This window comes from Micropterus salmoides, unplaced genomic scaffold, assembly GCF_014851395.1.
Source record: "Micropterus salmoides isolate LMB-PRFRI ecotype aquatic unplaced genomic scaffold, ASM1485139v1 Ms_hic_scaffold_10, whole genome shotgun sequence".
Taxonomy (NCBI): Eukaryota; Metazoa; Chordata; class Actinopteri; order Centrarchiformes; family Centrarchidae; genus Micropterus; species Micropterus salmoides.
This window is the reverse complement of record NW_024040041.1, coordinates 14,447,532-14,468,086: the sequence shown is the minus strand read 5'-3', so window position 1 is coordinate 14,468,086 and position 20,555 is coordinate 14,447,532. Positions and strand designations below refer to the sequence as shown.

Below are 20,555 nucleotides of genomic sequence, written 5' to 3'. Positions count from 1 at the left end.
CAGAGGATGGGCCAATGGGTGCTGCGGAAATCAACAAACAATTATAACAAAAGGAGATCCTCAAAAGGAGGATTACTGCTTACAGAGATACTAACAAAACAAGAATAAACCAAAAGCTCACTAACCTACGGCATTTGAAAAACACAACACAAAACGCACAGCACCCCTGAGCCTGATGAAAACTAACATAAAACACCTACGGTGTGTGCAAGAAAGGTGTCACTGATAGCTAAGCTTAGCCCTGGCCCACTCTCTTACCTTCACACAGTGAATCACACAAAGTCAAGACACAAAGTCTAGCACAGGGTACAAAATACTACTATAAGCTCTAAGACAGGCGTTCCCAAGGCAAGCAACTCAGGTCAAATTGCTGCCCCGAATGGCAGACCCAGCAGGCTTTTAAGCAGGTGGTGGTCGTCACGGTCTCCATCTGATTGGCCCGTAGAGCATGCCGCACCAATCGAGGGCATGGTAACTGGAAACCCAGGAAGTAGGTGGGGCCTTCTCTCCTTGTGCAGCCAATCCTCCGCGTGGGCTTGCACAGCCTGCTCAGCATAACAGATAGTCCACTTAAAAGCACAGGCAAATACAGGTGGGGGCGATGGCAGCCGTAACAACACAATATTCTCTTCTGTTGCGTTATTTCTGCATGGAACAGACCCAGAATACTGCACATGTATATATCTGCAACGTTGTTCTTCGATTCCATATTTATAGACTTCTACATTTATTTATGTTGACTGAATGTTTGTCTATGTGTAGCACCTTATCACCACAGCAAATTCCTGTAAAACATATGTAAAACACTACTTGGCAATAAAGCTCCTTCTGATTCTGAAAGAGTTCCATTGATCTTACCTGCCCAGTTAATAGAAAGGATGAGAAAAACACCCAAATAATCAGGTCTGATCATTTTAAAATCCGGTTGTCTCTGTCCAGTCTACACTGTAAATGTCAGTGATTCAGTCTCTGTCCTTCACTCTGCAGCACATATGTAGAGATGGAAGAGATCAGAGTTTTGTATTGACTTGCATTGAAGTCCACTTTGGCTCAAAGAGCGTTGTTGCTAATCGCAGGACACACCTTAGTTAAACATGTCCCTATGGTCAAATTATTTCCAATCTTTTCTAGAGTTACCATCATTTTTGTCCTGGCCAGTTTCATCAGTTTGTTTTATAAAATAATTCTGTTGAACCACAATTCAAAAGCAATGTCTGATTTCCATCAGTTAATTTTCAGTGACTTTTTATGTAAAGTTATTTCAGGGTCCATTGTGGGTTTTTCTCTATTTAATGGAAGGATACCAACAATTTTGTCCACGTTTCCCATACGTTCATTTATTTGTGGCGGCCGCCACAATATCAACGCTGACCGCCACATATTGAATTGTTTTTTTTTTTTTACTAGGCCTATTTAAAATGGTATTTGATTGCAGAGCGCCGTAGCGCAGTCGCTCAGAACATCCTCTCGCTTGTCCCTCTCTCACTCTCTCTCCCTCATGAACACAGCTGCACAAATCAGTCCAACACAACACTGTCAATGTCGGAGACCCAGCTTTAAAAAAGTTATTAGCAAGCATGCAAGGAGGCTAGCTAATAAGGACAGCTAAGTTATTGTTAGAAAACACCTGGGTTTTCGATGTTAGCACGCTTTATATAGCTGATTGTCAATATCGACAGCCCGTGCACCCCTCCCCATCGTGCACCACAGTTACAGTGTCATTCTTTGGGAAACACTGGTAAATAACTTGAAAAAAGATAACTGAATCATAAAAATGAAGGAATGTGGTATACCTAACATTCAGTGTATATCGTGATTTGGTTATAATTGAAAGATCAAATTATTAATTTACATGTTTGTGTTTAATTTATTTTGTTGCTGTAAAAACAAGTGAGGTGAAAGCAAGATAATCTAATACTAATACTGCAGCTGGTTGGATTTTAGACGTTAAAAGGTTTCAGTTCTCAAAAATTATATTTTATTTATTTAAACTGAAACCTGTGTGATGATATGCAAAAAACACAGCTATAAAAAAAAAAACAACTGTAGCAGGACATGAAAAGGTCTGCTGGTTTATCTGTCAAATAATGTTTATGGACGTGCTCTTTTGTATCATAATTAAATATATTAGACATTTGAAACCACTGAACTTTATGCTGTTTATTGCTCAGCTACTGTCTTCTCTTTGGAGTTGTTTTAATGAAGCTCTGTTATGGAACAAGCAAGATGCAGATTTAGTAATTTCATTTCCACATTCATATCTCTGCTTAGAAAGGTTTTTTTCCTAATCAAACAGTGTTTCTCACAGTGTTTGGTATAACTTTGAAGTAATGATATCAGTCATATGAGATAAATGCAGTAAAGAGTCCTGTAGGATTTTGTACAGCTGCTCAAGTCACTGAGTCTCGGGCAGAAATATAAACAGCAGAATCTTCAGTCTTCAGACTGTTCATCTGCAGATACACCTGCACAGGGTTGGACTGGGACAAAAAAATAAAATCGGCCCTGGAATTTTTGGCCCGGGCGGCCCTCCAAAATCGGTCGGACACCCCTCACCAACAAGACAAGAATATATTTTAATAGGCCTACTATTTGGGGGAAAAAAATTATAAAACAGGTATTTGATAGGGGAGATTTTGAGCATTAAATCGTTTTTAGCTTAAGTTACTTTTCTGGACAACAGAGGTGTTACATCCCCGCTCTCTAGGGGTAGGAGTGACGTAAACATAAACCAGATGGTTTTCGTATGGGTGGAAAGATTATTTATTAAACAGTCTGATACACACAAAAGGGTCAAACAGAAAATGGGCAAGTGGGTGCTGCGTAAAACAAAGAACCAAATATAATAAAAAGAGATCCCTCCTAAATGAGGGATTACTAAACTACTTGCAAAAGAATAAACAAAACCTTTCTAGCCGTTGTTCAAAAGCAAAACACAGGGAGCGCAGCACCCCTAAACCTAGTGTATCTAACACAAGTATTTGGTGTGAGAGATCAGTGATGAGCTTCCCCTAGTCCAATTCTGTAGACCAATACTGGGATCAGCCCAGGTGAGTTACCAACTCTCAGTAACACACAGATCTAACAAACAAAGAAATGGTTGTTTCCACTGAGGACACACACACAGAGTTCAAAGTTAGGACCAGCGTTGGGGCAAACTACATGGCAAATGGTAGCTGCCTCGACCCAGCAGCAGACCAGCCTATTTGAGAGAGAAGGCACGGAGGCGGTCCTGCAGGCAGCTCGGCGATTGGAGAAGGGTTGGTGCGCCGCTCCAAACAGGATCGTCGGATGTGGGAGACGGGATCAGCCAGACTTGCCGAAGACCAGCCAATCCCCGCCTCACAGTGTAACACATGTAGGGAGAAACGCAGCAGCAGTGACACACAGACAGAGGTTTCTTCAATGTTTACATTGCATTGCAGGCTTATTGTGCAAATAAACATTTTTCATAGCATTTTTATAATTAACATTTCTTGGTGCAAGCTATTTTTCAGAACATTTTTAACAAATGCTTTCAAAAAGTGGTGGCTACATGTCCCCTCCCTCCCTACTTCCTCCCTACAGGTTGAGCTACCCCATGCTTACCGCTTCACTCTCCTCCTGCTCTCTCTCCCCCTTGGTCCTGTCACTTTGTTACTTGCTAACACCATAGACTGGCAGTGGCCACAGCTCTCCTTTACTCCTTCAAGTGCCTGTGCCTGCTCTACGTCGGGTCCTGCAGCTGATGTTAAAATGCAGCCCTGGTTGCGAACATATCGGTTATTTTCGTGCATTTGACGGCAGCCGTCTGAAGATTTTTTGGGGGGGCCATAACGCAAGAAACAGAGAGCAGAGGGGGTGGGGGCTGGTAAGAGATGTGATTGGGCCGGCCCAGTAAGTATAAAAAATTACCCAATGGGCTGTTGTCCATGCTTTACGGGCCTGTCATCGGCCCATTTTTTTTTACCAGTTTTACATAATGTATGTTGGGCCTACATCAGCCCCAAAGGTGCGTCGGCCCACCGGGCATTTGCCCAGTATGCCAGATTGCCAGTCCAGGGGCGAGTTCAATCTCAAAAAGTTTTGCACCGATTTGCAACGTTTTCGGATTGAACGGCATGTTTCCTTGAAACGTTGCGCAACGTTCTGCAACAGGCTTTGGGGTATGTTTGCTCCCGTTTAGTGGGCGTGTCTCAGGTGTTACCCAATCAGCTGTGTAAACTTTGTAAACACAACGGTGTTAAAAAGGCAGGAAGGGGTGTTCAGGGGACAACCGTTTCCATTGAAAAAAACGTTTTGAGTGTAATTTGGCGGAGGCGATCTTAATCGGCAAGCTGTGGGCCTGTAAAGCCTGGGAGTGCTTTTGGTCATATATATTGACTGCTTTTATCAATACTTCAATGTTTTGGAAGCTTTATGTTATTTGGAACGTGGTTGTATGGGGTGTAATAATGTTTTGAAGATAACTACCAATAAAAATGAACATATAAACAGTAAATATGGCCAAAACATGGACATTCGCCTGGTATATTTTTGAAAGATTGTGTAATAACTGTTGTATCAGTTTCTTTTCATCAAATTTACAGTTACAGTTGTATTCTAGATGTATTAGAAGATATTCAGGTGCATTATAATCTACATTAGGATGGTTTTGATGGTTTATTGCATCAAAATAAAGCTTTTTTTACCAGACAAGGATGAAAATATTATATTTTTTCTGTATTTCATATCCATGTAGTCTGTAATGGTAAAATAAATATGTTAATATACAATGGATTTATATTCCTTAGCTTCTGGCCTTTCAAAGGAGACCAGAATTATGCATCTAGGCCTAATGGTTGAGGAGATATTACTGATTTATTTTGGATATGTTATTTTAGGTGTTTTTCCTAGAAATAGGTGCCAGGTACCATGTAATAATGTTATTTATTTGGGGGTATAAAACCCATCGTATCCAAGACTCACTTACAAAATGTTAAAGAAAGTGATTTCCCTGTGCAGCTAATGTCAGAGCCCTAACTTATTGGCAAGATCAGTTCCCTCAATCAAGCTTTCTGATACACTCAAGTGGCTGCAAATGGAGTCTCATGCAGTGGATCCAGAACCCAGCTGCTCACTAATTCCTTCTCCTTTGACCAAGAGCATAGCACAAACTTCTGGGCTCTTTATACAGGCACTCTCTCTCCCTTCTGCTCTTGGTCCCTGTCTCTCACTCATCTTTTGAAAAATGTTGACAAATAATGGAGCTAACAACTGTACACATGGTGTTTAGGGTAGTAATCTGTGATTTGTGCTTAAGTCTGCACAGTTTGAAATCTCACCACATTTCAACTCTCTTTTCTCAACAAACTGTCTCCTACGACTATTTTATTATGATTAAATGAGGTTTGCTATGATTATCAAGCTAAAATACCATTAGCGTTTATTGAAGCATTCATCATCTTCAAGGTATAAGACAACGCTGAAAAAAATACCTTCTTAGTTGTCACAGCCAGACATTGAGAAATTGCTGACTGTACAGTACTGCATAATACTTTGCCTGTTTATAACTTCTGGTGGCGCTGCTCTGTAGCAACCCAGTGAGTGCCGTTTTTAAGTGTTTTTAGTTTCTTGTTTGAATTAGTGTCTTAAGTGTTCTGTGCTTGTGACTATATGTTGGAGTTGACAACAGCAAACTTTGCAAGAGGGAGAATTTCTGAATCAAGATAGTAGTTGACAGCCCCAAACAAAGGCACCGGGCCTCCACATTATACTTCTGGTCCTGATTTTTATCAGCGAGCACTTAATTTCCTGTCCTGCAACAACTGCGCTGTGGGAACGTGAACTAAGTCGTGTCTACTCCAGAGAAAATTTGTTGTTCCTTCAAACACTTCAATCAACACCACCGGATAACCTGCCAGCAGCCATCCGAGCAACACACACCAGCACACGGCCTAGTCGCTGACACCCAAGATGGACGAGCTTTGTACTAACCAAAGGAGCTGCATGTACGTGAGTGACAAATGGTGTAAACAATACACAGTGAGAGAGACTATATGCAGCCCTGATGTCGAATTGCTTTGCATATCTATGAGACCTCACTACTTGCCAAGGGAGTTTGGCAATAGGGCGCTGCCAAGTTTTCAACAATATGTAAAATGTGACATGAAAAATAACAGGATCTTATGTTATGGAAATATTAAGGGGGCATATTCAGTCAAGCCAACCCCCCCCTCTCCAACTCCATAATACATTACATTTAATACCATCTTACAAATCTTTATTCAAGTCAAGTAAACCTGAACATAAAACTGTTGCATAAAACTAAATGGGTCCTTCATGTGTACAGATTGGTCGTTTTCCATTCATTAGAACTTGATGAGGCTACTAGCACTGTAACAGACAACATTGGATTTTGTGTTGACAGTGTGGTGGCCAAGAAGGACATTATAGTCTTCCCCAACAACAAATCCTATATTACAAAAGAAATCAAAGACTGTATAAATAGGAAAAAGCAAGCCTTTAGAATCAAAGACAGAGCTGGATTGTCAGTGGTCCAAGAAGAAACTACTCCTTACAAATGCGAAGGAAAAACACAGGCAAACGATGAAACAAAACTTCCAAACATCAAATACCAAACAACTTTGGGATACAATGAAATCAGTGACTAATATGAACCCGGCAAAACAACAAATTATCACACTTGACGACTAACAAAAAGCAAATGAACTGAATGACTTTTACCTGCGATTTGATTCCTGAAATTTCTCTCAGGAATGTGTGTGTTCTGCAGTCCCTGCAAGCCACTACCTGTTATCTGGAAGTGGACCCATTTAACATCCAGCGACTCTTCAGCAAAGTGCGCACAGGCAAGGTCGCAGGCCCCGATGGCCTCCCAGCCTTTCTGCTCAAAAGCTGTGTAGAAGAACAATGGCATGGTGCCCTATTTTCCAACAGTCGATGAAACCTAACATTGTCCCAGCTCTGTGGAAGAAATAAACTATAACTCCTGCCTAAAAAAACTGGAGCCTCAGAGAATAATGACTTTCGTCCCATGGCTCTAACCTCGATTGTAATGAAATGTTTTGAAAAATGTGTGTCTATACTTATGAAGGATGTTGAGTCAAAGTTAGATGTGTACCAGTTTGCCTATAAGCAAGAACGCAGCACTGATGACGCAATCCTTTGCATCTTGCATTTTATTTCTAAGCACCTTGAAAACATAGAAGCTTATGCTAGAATCTTGTTTGTTGATTTTAGTTCAGCTTTTAATACAGTGCAAACTCACATGCTTTTAGAGAAGCTTAAAAACATGAATGTTAATACTATCTTGATTAAATGGTTTTATTCTTTTTTTTACTGACAGGGCACAGCAAGTGAAGGTCAATGGGAAGCTATCTGAGATCACATACTGTAACACAGGGGTTCCACAGGGTTGTGTTGTATCACCAATACTCTTCACATTGTACACCAATAACTGTAGGAATGTACATTCTAACAACAATATAATGAAATTGATACCGCAATCCGAAGCCTTTTGCACAAGGATACAGACTCCTCTGTGTACCAAGACGAAATAGACACATTTGTTAAATGGTGTGACACCAACTATCTAATTTTAAACATCCAAAAAACACAGGAGATGGTCTTCGACCCGAGGCAAGTTACTGACCATGAGCCAGTGGTCATTAAAAACCATGAAGTAACTCAAGTCCACATTGACAGTCTTCTTTGCTGGAATACACATGTTGACAACCTGTGTAACAAATTGCAGCAGAGGCTATTTTTTAAGGCGTCTAAGGTTGTATGGTGTGTGCAGTCAGATCATGATGATTTTCTACCATGCAATCTTAGAGAGTGTCATCAGATATGGAAGTACTGCATGATTCAGCAACTTGAAAGTTGAAAAACAAGCTTGCCAACATGCACAAAACAGCTATGAAAATTATAGGAAGGAGAAACTATGAGCCTGTACAGAGCCTGTATGACCAGGCAGTCATGAAACAGGCTAGGAAAATTAAATTGGACCCTCAACATCCCCTCTTCCCTGAATAAGAAACCCTGGGACCTTAATCAGGAAGAAGACTCCGTGTACCAAAATGCAAATCCAATCACCTAAAATGATAATTTGTGCCAGCATTAAGCTGCTGAACAATGTAAAATAGTGTAAAATTAATAAATATGTGAGCACTACAGCACTTTACTTGCAATCGTGGTGCAATAGGGCAACATGCAATAAACATACTAGCACCTTAGCATATGCACTTTACACAAACGTCAGTTCAATGGAGCAATGTGCAACAACCACACTAGCACTTTAGCACTTGCACTTTAATCCATGGAACTATGTCGTCAACAATGTCCTTTTTCTGTGTGTGTGTTTATATTTTCCTCTTGTGAAGTACAGCATGTCGATGCTTCTCAGGTTCTTGTTGATGTCCCCCCCCCTTTGATGCCCTTGCCTGTGACCACATCACTTTTTTTCCTTTTTTCAACATACAGTACTAATCAAATTCCTTCAATTCACTAACAAATCCCTCTATCATCAGTCTCTTCTTATCTCACCAATCTTCTCCACTACCGCACTTTTTACCAAATCCTCTGTTCATCTAACGTCAACCTCCTGTCTCCATCAGACAAACCAAGCTGATCCAGTCTTTTAATGTTCAAGAAATTACTTTAAATTCTCCTTTTAAAACATTTTTTATTTTGTTATACAGTATATCAGGAAAGTGAGTACACCCTTCACATATTTGTAAATATTTGATTATATCTTTTCATGTGACAACACTGAAGAAATGACACTTTGCTATAATGTAAAGTAGTGAGTGTACAGCTTGTATAAATTTGCTGTCCCCTCAAAATAACAATGTCTAAACCGTTGGCAATCAAAGTGAGTACATCCCTAAGTATTTGGCTCAATTAGCTATCTTCCCTCCCCGGTGTCATGTAACTCGTTAGTGTTATACGGTCTCAGGTGTGAATGGGGAGCAGGAGTGTGAAATTTGATGTTATCGCTCTCACACTACCTCATACTGGTCACAGGAAATTCAACTCACGTTTGTGAGATACTGCATGTTGAGCTACTATATGCGCCCATACTTTCTGAAAATTTTAGTTGGGTTCTTTATTTGCCATGTAAAGTGTCTTTGAGGATCTTGAAAAGCTTTCTGTTTTAATTTTGTATATCAAATGAGAACATCCTTGTTCATTTAGGCTACAGATAGTGTTAATTGGATTTCAGTTCTATCAACATTTAATTATACCACTTAAAGTATTTTGTGTTTTGATACTGTCTGTGCAGTGTGAACACATTCATCCCTGCCTGGAAAACACCTCTGCTTAATGTTGGAGTGTGTTACTAATTTCATGTTGCACCCAAAAATGTGCCTGTATTTCCCAACAGAAAGTCTTGACTCTTTCCAGTACTGTTAACATTTATGTTTACTTTGAAACACAGTGGTAGTGGAAATTAAATATACTGATAATGTTATAATTCTGAATGTACTCAGTGGTGGTAAATAGAGGAAGTAGTTTTTGTATGACTCTCCTGTTATTGTCTCTCACTGTGTCTCTCTGGCACAGTAATACACTGCTGTGTCCTCGGTCTTCAGATTGTTCATCTGTAGATAGAGCTTACTGCTGGAGTCATCTCTGGAGATGGTGAATCTACCCTGGACTGACTGGGAGTAAGAGATGGGAGTACTAGATGTGCCTATATAAGCGATCCACTCCAGTCCTTTTCCAGGAGCCTGTCTGACCCAGCTCATAGCATAGCTTCTGAATGTGAATCCAGAAGTTGTACAGGTCAATCTGTGGGATTCTCCAGGCCTTTTAACCACTGGTTCAGATTCTGTCAGAGTCTGACCATCAACACCTGTCAAGACAGCAAAGAAAACCATCACATACAACAAACATTACAAGAAAACTAAACTTAACTAAATTAAGATCATTGAAGATCTTCACCTGCCCAGCAGACAGTTAAAAGCAGCAGTCCTGTCCTGTAGTCCATCATGTTAAACTGTGTGTCCACTGTTCTCTGTCATCCTCTCTGCAGTCAGATAAGTAGAGGTGGAAGACATCTGAGTTTTGCATTGACTCCTCCTCACAGGGAGGAACTGGATTTGAGTTGGATGTTTCAGTATAATTTGCGCAACAGGTTTTAGGCTGATAAATATAAAATAAATTTTAATTTTAAGTACAGTCTACATCATGTGAAGACTTTCACAATAGTTTATAAGTTGTTTTAGTAGCTAGCATAGTTCACTAATGCAGTTGCAACTTTGACTAACCGTCCTAATGGCTGACTAGGTGAGGTAATTTTGTCATTATCACCTTGCCTTAGCCCACGCCGCTGTGAGTGACCTAGGTCCCTATGTATCATGAGAACATTATTAAGATTATTAGGCTAAGGGATCCCTTGATAAAGATGTGACTGTATAATCTGGCCTATTATACAACAACTGTAGCATGTTACTATAATGAATGAATGCTTATGTATTTAGAAAATTCATGCCATGCATTCATTAAATAAACAGTTATTGACTCATTCCCTGCATGTTATTATTGAAACTGTACAGCTTTGTCAGGGAAATCCTACAATTCTGGACCAAAAAATAATTTGAAATGATGCTGTGACTTTTAGCAGAGTTTTCTGTTTCTTTGACAATTACTTGAACTTGTACTTGAGTATGAGTTGTGTACTCCATGGCCTCTGATCACCAGGGAGTCAGTAAATGAGTGCTAATGAGTACACTGATCCACTTGCACTGGTTAACTTATCCACAGCACTTACTACTCAGCTTATATTACATAAAGTACACATTGTGCGGGGCTGTCCGGGCCAAAAATGTCAGGGTTGATATTTTGTCCCAGACCTGATCACCAGTATCTGTCAATGTCCATTGTCAAGTCACTCAAATACATGATCAATATTTACATTTTTGATTGTTTTTTTATGACACTATTAAAAACACAAACACAACCCTTAAGCAGCGTCTGCATTTAACACTGGAGCAAAACAGCAGATTCCAGTCAGCTAGTTGTCAAACTTCAGTCCAACCTGAACAGGAGTTTAAATTTAAAAAGTTGATTATCTCAAAGAAAACTTAAAAATGTTTTCCCCAAAGACAGAAGGATTCAGATGTGTGTCTAACCTTTGAGCTTGAAATTAATCAAGTGCAGCTGAGATGGTCAGTCATTCTTGGTTCTTCAGTTCTCACTAGTTTCAATAATATACATCAGAAAGGAGGGATATAAAACAATTGAGGGTAGAATAGTATCACTCCCTGCTGCTGCTTAGAGGAAGTAAAACAACTATTTTGATTACAGTATGTTGTTAGTTGACAGATTGAAAAAAGATTAACATTTCAGGCTTTCTTCTAAGTAATTGTGTACTTGTGGAAATCAACAGGTAAATAAAATAAAAGTTTATACTACAGGTAGAGTCAAAAACAAACAGCAAAATGCTCTGTAACGTTTGAGCTGCATCTGTGCACTTTTAAATTTATTATAGTTTGTTCAGCACACCTGTGTGCCTGTTTTGGATTATAACAGATTTTCGGTAACTAGTAGCATGTATGTGACAATTCATATTTTTAAAATAATTTTATTTGAATTTGAAATCTGATGGGGAAGTTTGACTCCAGTTTCAGCAAACATCAACTGAGAGCCAAATCGACCCCAGTTCCCTCCTACCTGTGAGGAGGATTCAATACAAAACTCTAAGTCTTGTTCTTTAGGAAATCTTTGTAGTTTGCGCTGTAGCCAACTCTGATTCCACTCCAGTTCTTTCCCTGCAGGCTGTCTGATCCAAGCTGTCCAGTAGTTGCTAACAGAATAAGAGACCTGACAGGTGATGGTCAGACGTTGGCCTGGCTGCACAGTCACAGAGGCTGGCTGTGTCAACTGTTCACACTTCACACCTGTGGAGGAAAACATGTTGAATGTTGAATCAGTGTAATAACAGTGAACAGTCAGTGTGCTGTGATCATACTGTCAGTGTCTCTGCCTCAGTGAGACTCACAGGATCCAGCAGCAGCAGCAGCAGCAGCAGAGCTACAGAGAACATGGTTGGTATTGAAGGTGATCTGATGGGAGCTTCTCTTCTTCTGCTGCAACTGACAGCATGATATCAAGTCTTTATAGCAGACTGTGAAGAAGTTCACTTTGCATAGAGAAAGACACTGACAGGCTATAAAGGTATATAATGGACCAGACAATTAATTGTGCATTGGTTTTTGTGTGGGAAAATTGTTTTCTTAAAAATTTGGTATTCAATCTGCAAATCTTGTGGAAGAGTTTATCTCTAAATTAAACAAAATAATGTAAATTCTTTCAGCACATGCGTGATATCAAGTCTTTATAGCAGACTGTGAGGAAGTTCACTTTGCATAGAGAAGGACACTGACAGGCGACAAGAGAAGGATGAACTGCTGTAGCACATGTAGTCAAGCAAGACTCTGATTTATATCAAGGCTTTTCCGTAACTTCTGGCACAGTGAAACATACCATACATACTTTTAAGGTGCTTTCAGTTATTCATGTGAATGAGCAACTTGACAAAGAACAAATTTGTATTAAAATAGTTTTCATAAAAAATGTTGGTGTTCAATCTACAAATCATGTGAAAGATTTTGCTACCAAAACGTACATTTTAGTTTCACATCCATGATATCCTTCAATGTCCTTATGAAGGCACATGGATACAGTTTCACCGAAAACATGGTTTATGTTGAAAGTGACGTGCTGTGAACTCCACTGACAGCCTGATGGGAAGTTTTTATAGCTGAGTAACAAGGAAGGTCACTGAGTTTGCATAGAATCAAACACATGAAGCATCAATGTTGGTCTAACTGGAGCCAATAGAAGAGTCTGTTGACTGTTATTATATCTGCAGAGTGAAAACATGCCTGGAAATCACCTCTGCTTTTTACATTTGATGTTTTAATCATTATTATGACTACACAATTATTTGCAACATTTTGAAAACATCTCTGCATTTACAGAAATGAAAGAACTGTTAACTTTGCATAAATATATTGTACTGACAACAATTCAATATTAAAACATGTAAATTTCTGTATAATTTCAACAATGACTATTATTACTATTCTTAATGTAAGAATTAAAATAGATCATAAAGTAAAACATATTCCTTTTTACATCTTCTCTAACCATCAGCATAGAAGAACACAGAACAAAACAGTTAAAAATAGTGTTAAACATATTTTAACTTCATAGTAGATAGAAGTAACTGCCCATGTCCTGTTGATATGTGTAGGACGTCGTCTCTTGTAGGTTGCTGAGTATTTGTGCAGGTCTGTTGGTGGTTTTTGTCACTATGGGCAGGCCTACACAGTAATACACAGCTGTGTCCTCAGGCTGCAGATTATTTGCTTTTATAGTCACTCTTCCAGCAGAAGTGTCTCTGCTGTAGCTGAACTTGTTCTTCAGAGCATCATTTTGATTAAAGGTACCTCCTCCCCACATGTGAAAAATCCAGTCCATTGGTTTTCATTCACACTGTCTGATCCAACATGTTGCATAGCTGCTATCAGTCAAAGAATAACCAGAGACCTGACAGGTGATGGACAAAGACTGTCCAGGCTGTGTGTTATTTTCTGTGTGAGCTTTTCACTCATATGCATTTGTGACATAGGCTAAAAATGTGTGGTGTGTAGTTTAAAAGAACATTTATTAAGCTGCTCTGTCAGTCTCATTTACTTTCATTACAAAACTGATCAGTCACAGTGAGGTGGATTACTGCTAAGAAAGGGAAAATGTGCGAAAGGAAGACAGATTTCATATTGCAGTGTCATCTGTTAATTCAGTTTTCATCACAATGTCTCAAATCACAAGAAGAAACAGCAGCTCCTTCAGTCTTCCAGCTGTTTATCTTGAAATCAGTTGATTATGGGGAACTCCAACTAAATGATAGTAATGAAGTAATTTACTGAAGTAATGAAGTAATGAAGTAATAACAATGCTTGTTCATAATACTTTCCTACAAAATTCCTTTAGAAATGATGACAAAGGAATGTTTTACTATACTCTTAACCTCCAGCTTGAATTTAAGGATGAATCAACAAATTCCCTGGTTCCTAAGGAGAGACGATCTTTGATTTAATCCAAGCTTTCCTCATGTAACCTGAGCTCCCCCAAGTGGACGAAATAAGTATTACATGCCTCGTCGGAAATGCCATTAAATGTATAAATATCCTGACCAATAATGTGACAATTGTTTCCTGTTACCAAATGCCTAGAACAGTACAACCGTTCAACCATTGAGGTTCAGTTGTGGAAAATATTTGATTATAATACGCGAAATAGATTTCTTTTAAACATTAAGTTTAGAAAGGCAGTCCCTTGGGAAACCTGAGACGCCCCCTGGGGAACCACGCCCAGGCAACAAAAGAGCAACACGTGACATCTTTTCGCACTCTCTTCTCTTCGCTGTTCTCTCTGGACGCTTCGGCACGCATCGGCGTGCCACGCCAGGCAACGCCCAAGAGTCGGCCAGCGAGACCGGCCTTTTGTTCACCTGAAGCTACACACGTGAAGTGCCGCGACATCGATCTGCCTTCAGTTTGTTTTATTTTCTTTCTTTGTTTTGTTAAAGTTATCAGTCCGTTAAGTTACACTGGACTAATTCAGGAACGACCAAGTTCCATTTTTAAGTCTTTCCCGTCGAGCCAACTTCACAGAGGTCAGACCAAGCCACGTGGTCTTTGCCAGATGGAGAACCCTGGAGAATCCCTAGCAAAAAGGCCAGGATCGGGCAGCTAGCGTGGGACCAGCAACAGGCCCAAGCAGGCCGCCGGCAAGCAGTAAGACTTAACACACATTCTGTGATCAGATATTTCCTTTTTAACTCCTAAACTCATAGCGTTAGCTTACTTTCATTAGTTCTTCTATGCCGTATGAGTCAAATGCTTCCCACAATCAAACCTCCAGGCTCATTGTTCAGCAAATGTTTATGTTCCCTGTATCCAACCATCTTTTTATCACCTTAGTTAGAGAATAAATTCACTGTAATATAATCAAGAGCTGTGTGTGTTGCCTATTTATAGTTCCTGCCAAGAGAATTGACCCTTTAGATATGAGACTGACTGATTGATTTAAGATAATTGAGCGATTATTAACTAACTGATCACTAGTAATAATTGTATAATTATTCAAAACTACCTAGAGGTCCGGAGACTCTAGGATTATAACAACTCCGGTGGTGCCCTTAATGAGGAATCTGGTTTGATTTTATGAATATTAAAATTCATAATTGGGTATCAATTCTCATAAATTTATTAAATTGCATAACTAAATTTAGGTTTGCTACATCCGTCACAAGCATACAGTACAAATGGTGGAACCAAACTGAATCTGAAACAGGTCACAATCCTTATCTTTGGAGTGGAGGGTCGGTTATGTTTGAGTAGGACTCGTTGCACTGACACTATGGGATTTGGAAACTGCTTTATCACACAGCATCTGTGGAAGGGAAAAGGAAATATTTTGTCTGTATCAAAGCAATATTACCTCTAATTAACTAACTACCATTGTCAGATTTTTTTTATTTTGTTTAAAGTTGCTGAAACACAATATGACATCATGTCTAACTGTTCTGATAATGCAAACTGTTTAGGTTCAGGTGAAATGGTTTTCCACAAGGGACCCCTCCCAGTTAATGCTCAGTTCTTCCATTACAACATGATCAAAAACTTTACATAAACACTTCTGTACATTCAGCCAAGGAGCTGTATATGATAAAATGTTGTTAAACATGTTCAACAAGTAACACAAACATTCAGACTTGCTTAGCAACTGTTCTGTCTACATGTCATTTCACATTAACACAGCAGTCAATTTGTGAAGTACAATAGTAGCCAATTACTTAATGTATAACAATATAATTATTATTTCACAAGAATATTTGTTTATTTAGTCTGACCCCGTTGACATGTAGTGAGAGCAAAAACAGTGATTGTGTGCAGGAGCCAGACATACCTATGATCACATCGAGCTTGTGAGGGTCCAGCTGGTCCTTTGAGTGAGTCGATCCCAGGAACCCCTGAAAGAAAATAAATGCAGTTGCAAATGAGATATAATAAATATTCAGTTAGGCCAGTACTTCCACCTAATTTATTTCTTCATTTGCGTATCATTCTAAACACTGTAATTCTATTCCTATACCAAATCTTATTATTATTCTTTATTTACTTTTCTTGAGCTAAGGCAGGAAATTCAAATTCTGGGTTTAGCATTAAGTTGGTTAAAGTTGGCAAAGGGTAGGTTCAACTTTTAAAGTTGAATAGAGGATCTATGACCATACAAATGGACGTAAAGTTGAGCAGTATTTTATAAAACATCACATGCTATTATCGTGGTCAGGCATTGCTGTACACAAAAACATTATTTCAAGCGTGTCTTAAAACAATTCTCACATACCCATGTACACTTTAACATTGCTTTTCTAACTGAGTCATTGGTCACTGTAATGATTACCCCCTCCATGGTTGCAAAGAAGAGAAATCTCTAAAAAACAGTGAACCTTTAGAAGATATCCACTTTTGACTAGTCTAATTCAGATGCTTAGCTGATGATTCATAGTAGCTTCAACTAAGCTTTAGAATTAATTTATACAAAAATGACAACTGTGGTGATGTCTTTACAGACTACATGGGCAGGAATAATGATGACAGTGACCAATAACTTACTGTAAACATGTGAGTATTAAGGTAGACTATAAAAATGTGACCCTTTAGCACACAGACAGCAACATATTAGTTGCATTTATTACTCTGATAAAGTTTTATTTTATTTACATTTTAACAGTCCAAACAGAAACAAGTATAACTGCATTATGATTTAAAGTATGCTTATTTCTATATGTTGTTGTTTGTTAAGTTAACAACATGTACTGCTTCCTTCTGGGCCAGGTTACCCTTATGAAAGAGGGCTCTGATCTCAACTAGATATTTACCTGATGGAATGAAAAAAAAGAAATAATATGCTTTTGAAAAATATATTTTAATGTAAGAAAAATATGTTTTAAAAACCATACTTCTGGAAATCAGGCTGAAACATGTGGCATTATTACAGAAATAATTACAATATTTTGCAGTAGCCTACACAATGAAGCATGTTTGGCTTAAATATATTTTTACCCACTAAAAGTGTAATTGTTTAACAATGTACTTCCACAAAGTACCCCTAAATAGTATTTACTAAGAATTAAATAAATACATTTTTAATAAATAGACTAAAATATTGTAAAAATATACTTTTAGTTAAGCATATTTATTAAAAGTTTAATTAAGTATATATTATTGTCAATTTATTCAAAGTATACTTTTGAGAAGTATGTTAAAACTCAGGAGAATATATCTTTAATATACTTGTAATAAGCATGTTAGAAGTATGTACTATAAGCATACTATGTGAATTTCAAGTATATTTTCAGTGCCTTTAAGAACACTTCTTTTTGACCTGGGTGTCCTTCTGGCCCAGTCAACAATAAGCAAGTTTTTGTTTTCAGAAATCACCTTGTTGAGCTGCCTGTTTCTACACTAGCCCAAATGGACAAACTACAGTGTGTTTCATCACTATGTTGAATATGAAGAAGAAGAAGAAGTAGTAGTAGTAGTTGGCTGGTTTATTAGAAGTAAGAAAAGAGGAGATATTTGTACAAATGGAGGCCCACACGTATTATTTAGCACAAGAGTCGACAGAGCCTGTCGGCCACCATAACTTCTCCTGCGCGCTCGGAAAGGGAGAGGTGAGCGGCGAGTGATGGTGCTTTCATGTGGTGTTGGAATAATCGGAATCTTTTCTCTCCTTAAATCTTTATTGCAAAAAGAGAAAGTGTACATGGGACATAAAGGAGTTTACTTTGATTCATGCAAAATCCCACTTTGCATATACATATTTTGCAAAATTGTTATAACAGTTAGTTTGCTGTTCATGTAGAGTGAACTAGATGTCTGCGTGTTGTTTATGCGCTCTGATAATGCTAATCCAACACATCTTTGTAGTAGTACCCATGTTGATTCCACATTCCGACTTAAGAGAAAATGAACACACACTGAAGTCGGAAGACCAACTTCACAACACAGAAAATGAGATCCATCCAGGACCAGGCTGCTCACTTGCTTTCACTCCTGCTCCTGGGACCATGTCACGTTTTTCCAACATACAAATCAAATTCCTTAGATTCACTAACAAACCCCTCCATGATCAGCTTCCCTCTTATGTCATTATCCGCCTCCACTGTCACACTCTTATCACCACCCCTGTCCAACCACCTGTCCCCATCATCTGAACCGGGGGCGGAGCTAGACTCTCAGCACATTGGGGTCGGAGCTTCATCATGGGGCCTACCTGCTACAAAGTCATTTACACCAAGTTTACTTTTTGCTTCAAAAGTCCCCTTAGTCTGTCTGCTTCATCCATCCCTCAGAATTCCCATGATGCATGAGAGGGAAGGGAGTTTTGTGTGTGCTAATCAGTTTGCCATTTGTTTGAAAGACAAATGTTACTGTATGATTTACGTTTATTAAAACGGGTCTCCTTAGAATATAGTTTTGTGGTGGTTTACCATTGAATGACTCTCCTGTTATTGTCTCTCACTGTGTCTCTCTGGCACAGTAATACACTGCTGTGTCCTCGGTCTTCAGATTGTTCATCTGTAGATAGACTTTACTGCTGGAGTCATCTCTGGAGATGGTGAATCTACCCTGGACTGACTGGGAGTAATGGATAGGAGAACTAGATGTGTGTACAAGAGCAATCCACTCCAGTCCTTTTCCAGGAGCCTGTCTGACCCAGTTCATAGCATAGCTGCTGAATGTGAATCCAGAGGCTGTACAGGTCAATCGATTCTCCAGGCCTTTTAACTGCTGGTTCAGATTCTGTCAGAGTCTGACCATCAACACCTGTCAAGACAGCAAAGAAAACCATCACATACAACAAACTGTCACATTGCAAGAAAACATTAAATAGAGATCAGTGACAATCTTCACTTGCCCAGCAGACAGTTAAAAGCAGCAGTCCTGTCCTATAGTCCATCATGTTAAACTGTGTGTCCACTGTTCTCTGTCGTCCTCTCTGCAGTCAGATAAGTAGAGGTGGAAGACATCTGAGTTTTGCATTGACTCCTCCTCACAGCTGGAGATGGATTTGACTGGATGTTTCAGTATAATTTGTGCATTAGGCTCTAGGTTGAAAAACACATTATTTATGTTGTTTATTAAGCACAGTCAGCATCATGTGAAGACTTGAACACAATAGGTTGGCTTCCTTGATGCCCTGGAAAGAGGGTGGGATATGGCAAAATTGTAGTAAGTAAGTAAACTTTATTTATATAGCACCTTTCACAGACAAGATGGGTCACAAAGTGCTTTACAGAAATAATAGATAGTAATAGATAATAATAATAATAATAATAGAATAAAATAAAATAAATAAAAAAGAACAACACATAACGTACAAAACCATATGGCTAGTTAAATGCTTGTTGAAAAAGATGTGTCTTAAGGTGTTTTCTAAAATTTTCCAGATAGTCCAAGGCTCTCAAGGCTATAGAGTTCCAGAGCCTTGGAGCCACCACACAGAAAGCACGATCACCTCTTGCTTTAAAAGGTGTTCTGGGAACAGTTAAAAGGTCTTGGCCTGAAGACCTCAGAGAGCGACCAGAAGTGTGTCTGTGCAATAGATCCTGGATATGAGAGGGAGCTTGACCATGCAAGGCTCTGTAAGTAATGGTTAAAATTTTAAAATGCACTCTAATGCCAATTGGAAGCTAATGAAGAGCCTTAAGCACAGTTGTATCTCCTGTTGGTCTTTGACAAAAGTCTTGATGCTGCATTCTGTACAACTAAACAAGTGTACAGTACATTGCAATAATCCAGACGAGAAGAAATAAAAGCATGAACAAGCATCTCCGTGGCTTCTTTAGAAACCACAGATCTAATCTTAGCAATGTTCCTGAGATGGAAAAAACAGGAACGAACCACAGATTTAAATGAGACATAGAAACGCTGGAAAGCTTCCTTGGCCCTCACCACCACCAAACCCCATGAATGGGATTTTTGCAATCGAAGGGCCAGAGTCCCTAAAAACCCGAGCAGACTGTGGTGTCCTGAATGCACCACCGCCGAATTCTCCAATTCACTCCGTTGACGTGATTGGCTGAGACAGTGTTGTGGTAGCGTCTTTGGTGGCGCGATCAGTATCAGCAGAGCTGTCGTCAGGAGCAGTGACGAGCCGGGGAGCTCTCTTCTCCACGGCTGCCACTATGGGACAATATCCCTTTTAACAAGTTACACTTTTAGTTTCACATTACAGCATGGATGTTAATACATTAAACCTCTGGAATAACATATTTTACAAATTATATAAATGTGCAAATTTCTTGTTCAGTTCAACAGAAATAATTCACCTCTCCTCTGAGTGAATGACGACACATTCTCAACTAACCTTTAAAAAACCGTACTTCAAACTTTAGCTTTAGTAAATACAAAGAAAGGTGCACATGTGCAGGAGCAATGACCATAAACAAAACAAACATCGATGTCGGAAGGCCACCATGTTGGTTATAC

At 39.1% G+C, this 20,555-nt stretch overlaps 2 gene segments (V, D, J or C); both read right to left on the bottom strand.

Annotated features, from left to right (window-relative positions):
• The window catches only part of LOC119917602, a 160,350-nt gene that overhangs the window by 132,461 nt on the left and 7,334 nt on the right, over window positions 1–20,555 (bottom strand).
• LOC119887564 lies at window positions 9,397–9,982 on the bottom strand. The segment is given in 2 exon segments: window positions 9,397–9,838; window positions 9,928–9,982. Coding segments are annotated over 2 exon segments (363 nt in total).